We start from the raw sequence: 14,743 nt of genomic DNA, 5'->3' as shown, positions 1-14,743 counted from the left end.
TCCAAGCACATATGAAACTTAAAATCAGAAGTAACTTCAACCCTCTTCTACACAGCAACACTTCATTCTGTCATGACTACACTACCTTCCTTACAGCTGCTTTAAATTGATTAGCTTCACAAGTCTTGCAGTCTAACCTGTTTTTTGTTTTGGGGCGGGGAGAAGGAGGAGAGGAGTGAGCATTTTGCTAGATAAGCCCTCTGAGCCTTTAGAGATAACTTCAGAAGTTGACTCTATAAGAACATCAAGTTGCAAATGTTATGTCTTTGAATACTGTTCTTTAGGGCTAGCTCATGTCCACCCCAGAAAAGCCTATACTACTGATACGTAAAATAATACACCTCTACCCGGATATAACGTGGTAAAGCAGTGCTGACAGCTCAAAGCAAGTTTAATATAACATGGTTTCACCTATAACATGGTAAGACTTTTTTTTTTTGGCTCCTGAGGACAGCCTTATGGGGGGTAGAGGTGTACTGCTTACTAGGTGTAAGACTTCAGAGGAAGACTAGTATGGGTTAAGGATTTCTACTTAACCTCAGTCCAAGCCTGCCTGTTTCTCCAGTGACAACATTAGCTATCATTTTTCCAGAATTAAGTTGAAGGCTTTGTGTAAAATAGGTACTGGAAATATTAATAGGTAATATCAAGTCATTTGTGCAAGAAGGGTGTAGGGTTTTTCAAAGCTGACTACTCACTTAACTGAATTTTCTTTTTTTGGAAGATGTTTTATGTCATTTCACATTTCTGCAAACAGACCTGATAATTTAGCATTAACAGTCCTTTGACGATGCAGAGCAAAAATGAAAGTGAACTGAATACCAGCATAGGCCTGGTAAAGGGCTGTTTGGTACACAAAATCAATAGACAAACTTCTGGCTTAAAACCAAAATGTTTATTCAAGCCATAAATGCTATGCAGTATTAAGTTAGTGGATGGGTTTAATATAAACATCTACTGCATAATATTTGGTTCCTTAGGAATCCTTTGGATGCTATTTGAAACATTGCCATGTCACCATACAGTTCTTACAAGAAAACTATTACATTGTTCAATAATATATCAACAAGTTGAGAACAAAGAGGAAACACACCACTGCCAGTGAAGAAAATTCTGCAGAACAAGTTAGGTCTTGTACCATGTGGAGTAGGGATTAGGACTAGTGATCACAAGAGAGTTGTTTTATTAATTTGTATCTATACCAATTCCTCCCAATGTGTAGGATGCATACATAGGAGCTTTGCCCTGCCACCTTCACTATGTTAAACTACCCCACTGGATACCAGCACGATCTACCTTTATTTTGAGCTAAAAGCCTTTTAAGTAGATGAAACAGGAAGCTACCATAGTGACAATGCAAAATAGGGTTGAAAGAATCATCTTTCCCATGAGAGTATTTTAGATTTTTAGTCTCACTGCATCAACTCACCTCACACACCACCTCTGCAAAAAGTAAAATTACAGTGGAAGATCCAGGAGACAGTGTGCCCTGTTCAGAAATACGGTTTGTTAGAAATCTCTATCTCTAAAAACTCACTACCTACACAAGTGAACTCTTTTACTCAAGCTGTCATTGAACGTTCTTTTCCTTTTGCTAGGCCCTAAATCAAAACTCACTACCTATTTGAGGTGGGTTTGTTTTTTTCCCCAGCAGCAACTGTTCATTTGAGTACATGGCATTTACTAAATTAGCTAGGGTATTTGGATTTCAGTGACCAAAACTTCCCTTTCAGTCCATTACATTTCATCTCAATACAACATAATGCAGGAATGTTGCACTGCTGATCTCCAAATGATATGCATGGATACGGAACTGAGCCATGTGAACTAAACCCCTTACATCTAATCTGGCTATTAAAATTTTAAATATTTAAAACTTCACTTTTAAATAATTTTTGCACTTCAAACGATACCATCATAGCTAACACAATCGGCATTTGGGAACTTACTTGGCTAAGCTGATAATGGCTGTTTAAGATTTTGTAAAATTCTTGGGCAACTTTATTGGAAGATAGTACACTTTGGGGGGGAGGAAGAGATGACTTGTGTTTGTGCCTATTACTCTCTCCTTTGGGGATATCATCGATGCAGTTTTAAAAAGTAAAAAAGCCTCTGACAGAACATGGTGTGGAAGGGTAGGCGAGAACTCTACTACAAACAAGTGAACAACAGTCTGATTTGAGAACCCCCAATACCTGTAAAAGATGATCCAAATGCTTAATTTCCTAATTCTTCTCTCAACTGCCTTGTTTAAAATCAGCAGTGCTGCAAGGCTTAGAAATGCTGAGCTACAGAATCACTGCCCTCAAATTCACAAAGTGACTAAGCAATTTAGATGGGTAAGTAAAGAACTTTGCAGAATATAAACATCTGGAGTTATAGGAAACAAACTAAGAACATTTGGTTGTTTACAACTCTTCTCACAATACATTTGTACAATACTTACATTATCCAAACAAGTCTACCTGTACAGTTTTGTAAATAAATGGCTCTACATCACTGTAAGTGCTTTCTCAAAAATAAAATATACCAACTTAAAATTCTATTTACAAACTAGCAACCTGCTTCAGAAACAGCATGATTTTGCTATAAAGTGAAACTTCAGTGCACTGAAAGTGCAGCTCACCCTTTACAAAGCGACACCTTGTTTTAAATAGTCATAGTTCAACTATTTTATTCATCATAATGCAAAGATAACAAGAACTTGTCTACATCCATTCCAGCTGGAAAACAATGTGGCAGCTTCTTTTTCTGTTGGGAGAAGGAAAGGCTCACGTTAAACGTCAAAATCATGGAGGTGAAAATGTTTGCAAATTTCTTACTTTTGCTTCATGCTTCCCCATCCACATGCTGAAGAGATAAACACATGACACTTTTTCAGAGAGTACCACATCCTTGTATTAAATTATTGTACACCTGCATTTTAATTGCACAATGTGATTCAGGGACTGTGGGAGTAGATTGGGTTGCAGTTCCAACTCTTATTTGCTTGTTCTGTGGCCTTGGACAAGTCCCTGTGTATCTGCCTTAAGTTTCCCCGTCCGGACCATGCTTACACACCTTTGTAAACCACTTTGAGACCTCTGGATAAAAAATATTATAGGACTAAGTATTACGAATTACAAAAACTACAGAATGTATCTTGTCCCATCAGTTTATATGGACTGCTTTAATGCTTGATCTAGAGTAATGCCTTTGAAATTCACCATTGAATCAAACTCCCAAGTTTTATTAAAGATAATATTTCAAATGTAGCAAAAAGACAAAGTATGTCAGCTCCTGGGTCTATCACTGCACCGAGGCTGTGGGAAAGGGATTGCATTCCAGATCTGTCTTTTAGTTTAAAATAAGTTTTCTTTTTCTACAATGAGTAAGTTTCTAACAGGCTAATTTGACCTTCATACGCAGTTGCCAACAAAGTTACTGGGAGTTGCTCCTTTGTGTGTGTGGTAGTCTGAATCCTAAGAAATATTTTGTTAGTTCCGATGAGGAAAAGTGTGCTCAAAGCGCTATGTTACTGATGAAGGAATTCATTTAATGGGTATCAGGATTTGGGCTCACAGCTCTCTACCATCCAATGCTAGATACATATTGGGGCTAAAAAAATTAAGTATTGACATTTTTAAAATAAAAAATGAATTTATGTACTTGCCTTTATTTTCTTCTTTTTCACTGGTGTTGTAGAGCTCTGAAGTTCCTTTTTACTAGCAGAACGGGAGTTTCTCTCACATTCATTCAATTCCTCCAGTTTTCTTTTTTTTGCTGTGCTTCTCACTGACCTAAATTGTTGTGTGTTGTCTTTCAGGGGAGTCATAGTATTAGTCCTTGCAATAGCAGCCCTTGATAGAATCATCAATGTATGGGCAGCCATACTGACACTGTTTTCACTACCTGTTTCACTAGCTGGGCTGCAGGCAGGCAAGTCTGGAGTAGCAGGAGGGACCATTATTCTAGGGGTTGTACTATCTTCAATGTAACGTCTACAAGTTGGTGTCCTTACGCTGTCTGAGATATCCTCTGTATGTGTATCCCCAACTCCTGATGGTGTACGGGGTACTGGTAAATCCCCATTTTCAACCACTTTGCTAGCAGGGCTGTGCCACTGAATGCCATGTAACATCTCCACAGCTTGTTTAGTTAATGGACTTGCCAAACTAAGGCTGTGGTTGGAAGGTTTTGTTTGGTCTCTTTTTGGCTCCTTTGAAGATAGGGAAACAGATCCTGAAGTTTTGCTATTCACATTTGACAGTGATCCTTGTTTTTTGTTCTGTTCCTGCACTGAAGCAACAGTTTTTTCATTCCAAAGGCCGACATTCTTTTGGCCATTTGACAGTTTTGCAGCATCCTGGTTCTTTTGTTTTTCATCAACATCCCTTCTTAATTCATTCTCTTTATTCGCTGTTGTCTTGTGAAAGGGATCTAATGTGAGTCCTGCAGCCACAGCCCTTCTTTCAGGCTGTGCTTCTTTCACAGCTGCATTTCTGCTACCACCAATCTCAGCCTTACATAGGATTCTAGGCAAAGTTTTATCCTTCTCTCGTTTGTTGGACTGTGTTTTAACAGAGGCAGATGCAGCATTTGGAGAGTCTACTGCATATAAAGGATTTTCATTCCTTTCTTTTTGTAATGAGCTCTTAGTATTTTTAACTTGAGTATTTCCTCCTGGAGTAGATAAGGCACTATCAAAACAAAGAACTCTCCTATGGCTTTCATTCTGTTTGGAATTTGAACTCGTGGACTCTGCTGGTACAGTAAGTGAACTCTCTTCCAATTTCCTTCCCAGGTCTGCACAGGCATTCCTGTCTGAATTTCCAGCCCTGACAAATGTGATAGAAATATTTCAGCAACAGAATTTGAAAAACTTGCATAATATAAATCAAATCTGTTTTCTGTTATTTTAAAGCTATTTCTCAGTGTTGTAAATGTAGTTTAACATTTGCTCAAATTGCAAATGAAAATGAAAATGTGTATTTGGGTGAGAGCACATATGAACCCTCTAAGGGCTGTGTCCAGTAGCACGTCCTTTATGTTTTACTATAGGAACGCTGAAATGACTGGATAAGGAAAAGAAGGGCATGAGCAATCAATGGGCTGATGAATTCAACGGAGAAAAAGTGGGTGGATCATTGTAGTTCTTTTGACATTTCTATTAAACTTAAGATGAAGTACAGGACACACTGTGGAAACTCTCACTCTTCCTTTCAGGAATCGCAACACACTGCCCCCTTCGCAGGGTGCAAGTAGAATTTATATAACTAACATTGATTAAGACTAAGCAGAGGGTTTAAATACTCAAACAATGGAGTCTCAAATCTTGCCCCTGTGTTTCTCCATCAAATACAGGAGAGCACACCCACCACTTTACATGTACAATAACAGAAGTGTATACATTGGTATATATGTATTTCATTGTAATCTTTTATCTACATCAAACTTGCTATGAAATAGAAAATTGAACTTACTCAACTTCCTTTAGTTTTTTCTCCATCTTTCCAATGTGTTAACTCATAATTTTTCTCTTCATTCAATACTTTAGAAGTAATTTTAGTCTGAGTACTCTTCACTTCCAAGACATTTTTTTTCTTTTGATTCTACTCAATTTATTGCCCTCCTAATTTCCTCTTTTACTCCCTCCCTCTTTCCCATGTGGTCTTTTCAAACTCCTCCCTGCAAGAGTTGCAATAGGGAAGGCTAATCACGGTGGACTTGATTTAAATCATCAGTTTTAATTAGCTTTTCCATTTATACTTCAATTATTTTCAAAGGGAAGTGGCATTCTCTCATTGGCTGATATAACCATTAGAACATCTTGATTTACAACTAAAGAGAGCCTTCACCCTAGATTGGGTTCATCTTTTTGCTACCTAGGAAAATACGCTGTAACTACATACATTTATCTAAGCAATTATACAGTTTAATATTTTCATACTCTTATTAATTATACATTTTTAGTATGTTAGAAAATGATGAGTCAGGCTGCTTATTTACTAAATTAACTTTTTGGTCATGATTTGTGTCAAGCTGCATTAAGCATAAAAATTTATTTTTATTAAACAAAACAACCTTAAATGTTTTGATGAGAGTTATGTATCCAAAACATGTTTCACATTTACAACTAAATGATTTCTTAAACAGAGAGATTAACTATAGTCAGTGAAATTAAACTGATTTCAGGTCAGTTTGGGAAAATTTCAAATAAGCTGCTGTCACTTTCATTTAGGCATAAATTCCTAGTCTCACCTAAATCGCTTGAAAATGAGACAGCCTCCTGACGTACTGTGGCATATTTATAAAGCTTGATTTCAAAAGTTAGATGTTTTACCCCTTTTTTTTTTTTAATATATATATATATATATAGAGAGAGAGAAGCAGCCTTTAACTTAAAACTTTTAACACAGGCTCATGGATTCAGCATATTTATTTATTTAAAATATAATAATAAATTTAGTCTTAATATATTTTGTATTAAATTCACATTTCTTTTTAAACAAGTGTATTTTTAATATGAAAAAAAATTGATTTTTGTTTAAAAAAATTATTTTTTTTATCTACCCTGCTGCTAATATTGAACTCTGGTGGTCTTCTCCCCTACCTGACTAAAATATGGAGGAACATTCCTGATTCTAACATCTAGTATAATTATGAATTGACACCAGTTATCCTAACAAATACAAAATTAGCACCTTCTCCTGCAGGAACAGCCTAACATTCCTTCCCCTCATCCTTCAAGATCTCAGCATAGTGTGGAAAGTCAATTATATGTTTAAAATCCTCCAATAAATGTATCTGGCACACTCTCCTACCTCAGAGTTGTTGATGCCCGTGACTCAAGGGAGCTGGGGATGAGGGGTTTGGGAGGGGCTCAGGGTTGGGGTATGGGGGTGAGGGCTGTGAGGTGGGGCTGGGAACGAGGGGTTAAGGGTGCAGGGAGGTGTTCAGGGCTAGGTTTGGGTGGGACAGAGGATTTGGGTTCAGGGTTACCTCCGGTGGCTCATGGTCAGCGGTGCAGAGGCAGGTTTCCTGCCTGTCCTGGTGCCGCGGACTGTGCTGCGCCCTGGAAGTGGCCAGCAACAGGTCCGACTCCTAGGCGGCGGTGTGCAAAAGGCTCCGCGTGACTCTCGCCTGCAGGCATAGGTCTCCCCAGCTCCCATTGGCTGGTTTCCGGCCAATGGGAGTGCGGAGCCAGAGGTCGGGCAGCGCACGGAGCCCCGGAGCCCCTGCCTAGAAGTGGGACCCGCTGCTGGCCACAGCGCGGTGTCAGAAAAGATAGGCACTAGCCTGCCTTAGCTGGGCTGCATCACCGATGGGACTTTTAATGGCCTGGTTGGCAGTGCTGACCGGAGCGACCCAGTGCCTGACGTGCTGCGACCCAATACTGGGTCATGACCCACGGTTTGAAAAAATACTGCACTAGCCTATGGCTATCACTGATTGGCATGCAACCCTCTGTATCTGGGGCCAAGGCTCTAGTTTAAAAACAAAAATGTCAAGAGCTGCTAAGTACAAGAAAGGAGGAAAAGAACCACAAATAGTTAATTCACGAGTGTTTATGAAGTTGCTTTCCCAAAAGAAGTTAGGAAGGAATCTGCAGAAGCTGAAATAAAGCAAGATTGAAGAAGCATTTGTGCTAACCTTTGTACTCGAGAACTTGGATGGTTCACAGGCTTTGCTGTACTGGTTACCAGCTTTCCTGAAATGGTGAGGTGTAACAGTTAATAAATTGAAAATATCCAAACTAATCTTCGTAGAGCTGGTACCATAGGAATATCCCACTTGTTCACACCACTTCACATGTTAAAAAAATCAAAAGAGCAACTTGCTGATACCATAACAGCTCCATAGTATGTTTTATAGTTTTAACAGTTACTGGATTATGAAAATATCAAACAGAAAAATAGCCAAGGTCGACCAATTAAGTGCCAACATGCAGCTTGCAGTATACAGTTTTAGTTAAAACAACTTGGATATATACTGTACATACTTGATCATAAGCCGGTTTGTTTATAAGCTGAACCCCTCCCCCCCCAAGATGGATAAGTAAAAATGGAAAAAATTTATAACCCGTTCATAAACCGACCCTATAATTCAGGGGTCAGCAAACTTTGGCTGGTGGGCCGAGATGGTTTGTTTACCTCGAGCGTCCGCAGGCACAGAGGTAAACCGAAGTAAACAAAGTACCCTGGCGTGCAAGCTGCTTACTCTGACAGGCCGGGACAGTAACTGGTGGGGAAATTTTTTGGGGGTGAGAAGCTGGGAGTCAGGGGAGTAACCCCTGTGACCACCACCCACATGACACCACACCTAGCCTGGGACCCCCCTACTCTCCCCATCCCATCTCTTCCCACCTTATCTGGGGGGGGGCCAGACCGGGTGGTGCGGCCGTAGCATGTTCCAGTGGGCTGAGCCGGGCGGCACGGCCATAGTGTGCTCCGGTGTCCGGGCGGCGCGGCCACAGCCTGCTCTGGAGGGCGGGGCTGAGCAGCACGGCTGCAGCCTGCCAGCCCCAGAGCTGCAGTTGCTTCAGAGTTTGGGGGGAGAGCAGCGTGGCCAGAAGCGGAGAGACTCTGACCCCACCTCTTCCCTTCTGACTGTGCTGCCTCTCCTTGCTCCCTCTGTTGGGGGGGAGGGGCTGTGTCCCACCTCTCCCTCTCTGTACCCGTTCATAAGCTGACTCCCTTCTCTGGTGCTTCCGTTTTTTATTAAAAAAATTCAGCTTATGAACGAGTATATATGGTAAATGTAAAATGTACAGGATGGGGCAGGGAAAAAATTAAATTACCTCCAACTATCTTGTTACAATTTGCCATTGAAAGAAGTAATCCTTCATAATGCACAGAAAGAATGTATCCACATGTTTAAATATATAATTATATATAAAATGGTGGAGGAGGATAGCACTGGTACATTACATTTTTACTCTGTACGTCTGACTATTGCTATTTAATAAGAACTGACAGTGTTACTCCTGGGGAAATTCTGCGGGCGCACGGCAGGGAAGCTACATGGGAAGAGGGACAACCATGGGTGCAGGTTTTTGGGGGGGATTGCCCCCCCCAAACAGAGGCAAGGCCTGGGGGGGCACACGAGGTTATGAGCCACTGAGCCCAGAGCTGCCCATCTGAAGGAGGCTACGTCCTCCTGGGTCCTAGTGCCAGTTGTGCTCTACTTCTGTGTACTGGGAGCCTTCCTGTTTTCTCTGCAACAGTGAGTGCCCGCGGTGGGGCTGGGTAAGGGGGGGGGGGGGGGGCGGGGGGGGAGGAAGGGGGGTGTGGAATAGTGCAGGGGGAGGGGAATGTGGGAGTGAGGCATAGGTGCCAGAACTGGGGGTGCTACCACACCCCCTAGCTTGAAGTGGTTTCCATTACATACAGAGTTTACAGTTTGGTTCAATGGCTCTCAGAACCCCCACTATACAAATTGTTCCAACACGCCTGAAGTGAGGGGAAGAGGGTGAGATGGGGAAGAAAAGGGGATAGGGGAATCGCAGGGGGAAGAGGGAGCCTGGCATGTGGCATCCCCGCAGCAGCAGCTTGGGCTCCCCCGTTAAGCAGGCCAATCGAACCCTCACCCTGATAAGCCCTACCCCCCTACACCTGGACCCCCCCACACACCCAGACCCTCCCTGCTGAGCCCTAATCACCTTCACCTGGATCCCCTGCAGGCTCCCATTGCCCCCGGGAACCCCCCCACCCCCAAAAAGCCGCTGTGCATCCAGATCTCCCACTGAGCTGCCCGCACCCAGAGTGCCCCACACAGAAACAACTCACCCCACACCTGGATCTTCCCACACTAAGCCCCTCCACACTTGGATCCTGCTGGGCTGAACCTGCCCACCCACACCTGGTGCGCCTGGCACAGAGGGGCAGGGCCAGCCCTTGCACTGCGTCAGGGTCGGGTGCAGCCTCATGGCCGAGTCCCTGTAATGGGGGAGGTGGGGGCTTCAGGGTGATCTCTCATCTCAATGCGGCCAGTGGCCTGTGCTCCCCACTGCCATGCTAGAGCCACATATTATTGACAAATACAAATTGCAGAATTTTCAAATATCGTGCCCATAATTTTTAATTTTTTGACACAGAATTCCCTCAGGAGTACAGTGTGCTCAGAGCTGTTGGCTATTCTGCCTTACCGTTTCTATTCAATGTGGTTTTGATCAGATAAATATTTATGGCAAGAATAAATTGGTTTTATAAAACAATTAAAATTACAACTGTAAATGCATTCTAACAGGCGTAAACATGAAGCAATCAATTCAGTCTTCAGAGGAGTTATTTTGGCCACAGGAGGGTTCCTCTCCCCCCCCCCCCCCCCAAACCACATATGCCACAGAAACATGCTGAATGGCTACAATAAAAAGCTGGAAAAAAACCACCCACGCTTGACTTTGAGCCTACAAAGATTTTGTAAGGCTAGCAGTTTTTTATTTGTAAACTGAGCATATCTCATAGGCAGTCATTAAGACAACAAACATGAACTCCCTTAATGCCCCTCTGAAAGTCGATTTTCACAGAACACCGCTTTAAAAATTTCACATAGTCAAAGTAAACGGCTCTAGAAATTCCAATTTTTGTTGAGCTCTATACAGCTCAAGAAGTAAGCACTATACCTGTATTTGACTTGTTTCTTGCTCCGGTGGTCTTCTGAGATTTGGGAGGAATGGGTATTTTAGGAACACTTCTGTTGCACATAGGATTTGCTATAGGCATGTGTAGAACCTTCAAAGAATCAAAGTATCACATTAGGGTTTGTTTTAAACAATTTAATTTTGAGAACATGAAGATTTATTAGTAACACTTTACCTGGTGGGGCGGTGCTGAGAAAGTATTTCCGCTTTGTCCCACTACTGACACGGGGATCATCCCCACCATTCCTGGTAGAACAGGCTGCACTGGAGATGCAATTATAATGGCAGAACCTAAAAAATTAATTATTTTTATAGAATAAAAATTAAAATATTTCAGTCAAAAAAGAACAAATGGCTCCTCAAATTGATCTTTCCCCTGGATAGTTTTGTAAAACCTAAGTGGGTGAGGGGAAGAGGGATGGGGAGAAAGCCATTTCACAACCAAGCTAGGAATGTTTACTACGGATTATTGATACTAGGTTATGAAGCGTCTGTCTGCCTGATGTGCAAGAGACATAATATTGGAAAATTACTGTAGCAAACTAACTGTAAAATAAAGACTGGGTAGAACACAGTTTCCTCTTCAGTTGAGCGACTGAACATACGATACAAAATTCAAACGCAGAAAAACATGCAGATTTTGAATAGGGCAAAACCACATATACACAGTTCAAAAAACAAACACTAGTTAAACAGATGAACAGCACCCTGAAATTCTGCAAACTGGAGATGTTTTTACACTGACCTCTGACCACACAGAAATAGCTGCAGACCAGTGAAGGGATGACCATGAGTTAATTTACATTTTTGCAAATACACCTCTACCTCGCTATAACGCTGTCCTCGGGAGCCAAAAATCTTACTGCGTTATAGGTGAAACCGCGTTATATTGAACTTGCTTTGATCCACCGGAGTGCGCAGCCCTCTCTCTCCCCCCCTCTCCCCACGAGCACTGCTTTACCGCGTTATATCCGAATTTGTGTTATATCGGATTGCGTTATATCGGGGTAGAGGTGTATTTGCAACATCTAAATGTATGTTGATGGTAGCAAGTTAGTATTAGATTTTATTATCTAGACAGGACTTACTTTATTGTTATTTGATTTGACATTTTAAAAATATTTTCTAAAAACATTGTACCACTTTAACTGTACAGGTATAAACAGTATAGATCACCTTTATCCTGGTATAACTGCATCCACACTAGGGCTTTTACTGGTACGTATAACTATTTTGGTAAAAGTATCATGCCCGTAAGCAAAATAACTGTACTGGTACAACTTCTGAGTGTAGACCAGGCCTTAAAGAACACATTATTGAAATATGGCAGTCACTTGAGACGGGAAAAAGATTACTATGATATAACTAGCTAGTCATTCAGTCTAAGTACCAACACCATGCAGGAAAATAGTTAAAATACAGGAGTCTTATAAAGGACAACTAAGAGATTTACAAATAACTTCTTATTAAAAGATGTTTCTTCTGATTTGCTGCTGGATAAATCAATCAGAAGCATATATGACCCTAGTTTTCCTATTTGAATTAAATGTGTCCTTTCTATTTCAGCCCATCATTTGTTTTATAGTTGGTATTCAGAATGAATAGTTCTCTTACCCCTTGCTTTCTATTGGAGAGGGAGTATAGATAATAATCTGGGATATTTAGAGAAGTGTTTTGAAAGGCAGATAATCCGACATTTGAAAATCGGGCCCAGTGAGGTAGACAGTGCCACTGTTTTATCTCGGGATGTTTTAAGGAAAAGTTACTTAATCCTTCTGGCCTGAAAAAAACAAAAGATCCCTTCCACATTACCATTTCTATAATTATGTGATATTTGCCCCGAAAGGTCAGTCCAACTTTTCAAAGCAGTATACACCATAGCTGGAAATGAAATAATAAATACACAAATATACTTGCAAGTTATTTAAATGCCTAGTTAGTTTGAAGTGGTAGATAGACGGATTCTTAGATACCACTTTACTTTAATACATTTACAAGGATAAATGAAAAAGTAAACACTATGTAAATATTCAATGAATGCTTTTAACCAAGTTACCTTGTGAAAAGTTTGGAGATACAGTCTGATTCATTGTAAACATATTTGATCTAGGAGGAGTCTGTAACTGTTGTGTTGCTGGAGCTTGGGCAGCAAGTGGCACAGAATTGCCAGGCAACACAACTACATTAGATGGAGTTACAGTAGTGCCCAATGTGGTTGGATCGGTCACACAGGTGGCTATATAAAGGTTATTTGAATTGCCAAAAGCTGTGCTCGTTGCCGGCATCAACTGTATAAATCCCCCATCCTTGGAAAGATTAGTTGCACCAGCAACTGAAAAAACAGTGCAATCTTCATTCTGGATATTAGCTGTGCTCACAACAGGGTCTTTAGGTCTGAGCACAAGAAGATTCTGCTCTGCCGAAGCTGAGTCCCCAGCTCTTTCAGTCTCTTCTGAAGTTACACATTTGGATAGCCCCGTAGTTTTGGCTGGAGAAGACAGTATTATAGTTGGCAAATTTTCTCCAGTGATGCTGGAAACTGCATTGTTTAACTCAGTGTCAGATGAAATAAATGGGTCATCACTGATGATGATTTTGAGGGACACTATACTAGAAGGATCTACATCCACAGGCTGACTGCTAGAAGAAACACCACCAATACTTTTGAACTCAGTGCTAGACTCTTCTGTCAAGCATGCAGTTTCTAGTGGAGGGGTCTGGCATGCTTCAGATACAGTAGGATTACTTTCAGTGGATACTACAGAAATTTCTGTACATCCATCATCACCTGAAGAGAAAAATATAGTCTCAGCATCTGTTTCTGTAGAAGATGAAGGTTCTTGCATTTCCACTTGTGTTCTCTCAGAATCTGATGACCCTGAATGGAGACTTAAATCTTTTGTAGAAGGCTTATCAAGTGTAAACTGATCACCTGAATGAGGTTTGTTGGAAGTATCTACAACTTCAAGCTGCAACTCTGTTCTCGTCAGATCTGATATATTTACAGATCTTTCAACACAATCCAACACCATTTTATCCAGGTCTTGACAGTTAGAATGGTGATTAGAATTTTGTTGTAAAGCAATAGGCAACATGGGTGTTTCTTCTGTTATATCCTTTTCATTTTCACCTGAATCTCCTGACTGACTACACTTGGATGCATTACTTTTTTTTAGCATCACACTGTGATCAGGGTTCCTGTGAGAGGGACTTATATTTGTTTTTTCAGATAACGAAGTATCTGGTGATAAATGACACTCACTTGTTCCAGGATATGTTCTGTTTTCAATAGTTATAGTATCTTCATCAAGGGAAGCCAAGGAACTCTGTGGAATATCAGAATGATCATACTCCAAACAGGGTGTATTGTGACCATTATGATTTAGTGCGTCTTTTTCAGTTTCCATAGCTGTTTGACTTTTGGATACTAATTCAGCCGACTCTTTATCGTAAGATTCCACAAAGTGTTCGTTTTGTTCAGTACCAGAATTCTCTCTCTGGTTAGAGTCAGTCAAATCAGGCACAGATTCAAGGGCAATTTCAAGCTCACCAATTTGTTCATCGTTTACTGTTTTAAGGTTACCAGTCTGTTTCTTCTGTTTACCGCTTCCATGGGATTGTTCACAAGTTACACTTTTCTTAGTGATGTCATCACCATCATTACTGTTCTTCGAGGCACATGATGCTTCTTCTGAATGATAATCTGTACAGGACTGAGCCTCTCTGGAAAGATCACCTGCAAAATAGCAGTTGGGTTGTTTCAATATTTCTGTAAATTTTATTATTTCAGCAAATTAGTCTCTTACAAGGTGTTAACTGTCCATTAGTCACTGCAATGACAAATGGTTTCATAAGTGACATATTGAAAGCAATATTTTCAGCATAATTCTTGGGCAGCAAAAACAGTGACTTCTAGTTTTCAGTTTTATTTTGAAATTAACCGCAACTTTCTCGGCATTTTTTACCTACCTTCCTTCATCTTCCATGCAATGTACTTTCCCCTCTCTCCCAATTTTAAAACTGATTAAAAGTTATATTGAACAGAAAGTTGGAGTGCAGAGGTCAGTTTGTATAAACATTTTATTTAATTCCTTGGTTATAAGTATCTGGCTCACAGCCCCA

The 14,743-nt window shown here is 40.8% G+C and overlaps 1 protein-coding gene across 3 annotated transcripts in view; it reads right to left on the bottom strand.

Annotated features, from left to right (window-relative positions):
• Positions 1-876: 876 nt before the first annotated feature.
• The window catches only part of LOC117871150 (protein NPAT), a 34,543-nt gene continuing 20,676 nt past the window's right edge, over positions 877-14,743 (bottom strand). For all 3 annotated transcript variants that reach the window (XM_034758835.1, XM_034758836.1, XM_034758837.1), the window contains 6 exons: positions 12,678-14,357; positions 10,797-10,912; positions 10,604-10,712; positions 7,633-7,690; positions 3,653-4,817; positions 877-2,751 (listed from right to left, as the gene is read on the bottom strand). In XM_034758835.1, coding sequence (XP_034614726.1) covers positions 2,674-2,751; positions 3,653-4,817; positions 7,633-7,690; positions 10,604-10,712; positions 10,797-10,912; positions 12,678-14,357 — 3,206 coding nt within the window. In that variant the 3' untranslated portion in view covers positions 877-2,673. The remainder of the gene's footprint in view (positions 2,752-3,652; positions 4,818-7,632; positions 7,691-10,603; positions 10,713-10,796; positions 10,913-12,677; positions 14,358-14,743) is intronic.

The sequence above is a fragment of the Trachemys scripta genome, chromosome 1 (assembly GCF_013100865.1).
Source record: "Trachemys scripta elegans isolate TJP31775 chromosome 1, CAS_Tse_1.0, whole genome shotgun sequence".
In the NCBI taxonomy this organism is placed as follows: Eukaryota; Metazoa; Chordata; order Testudines; family Emydidae; genus Trachemys; species Trachemys scripta.
Note: the sequence above shows the minus strand (reverse complement) of the source record. Positions and strands in the feature narration are given on the sequence as shown.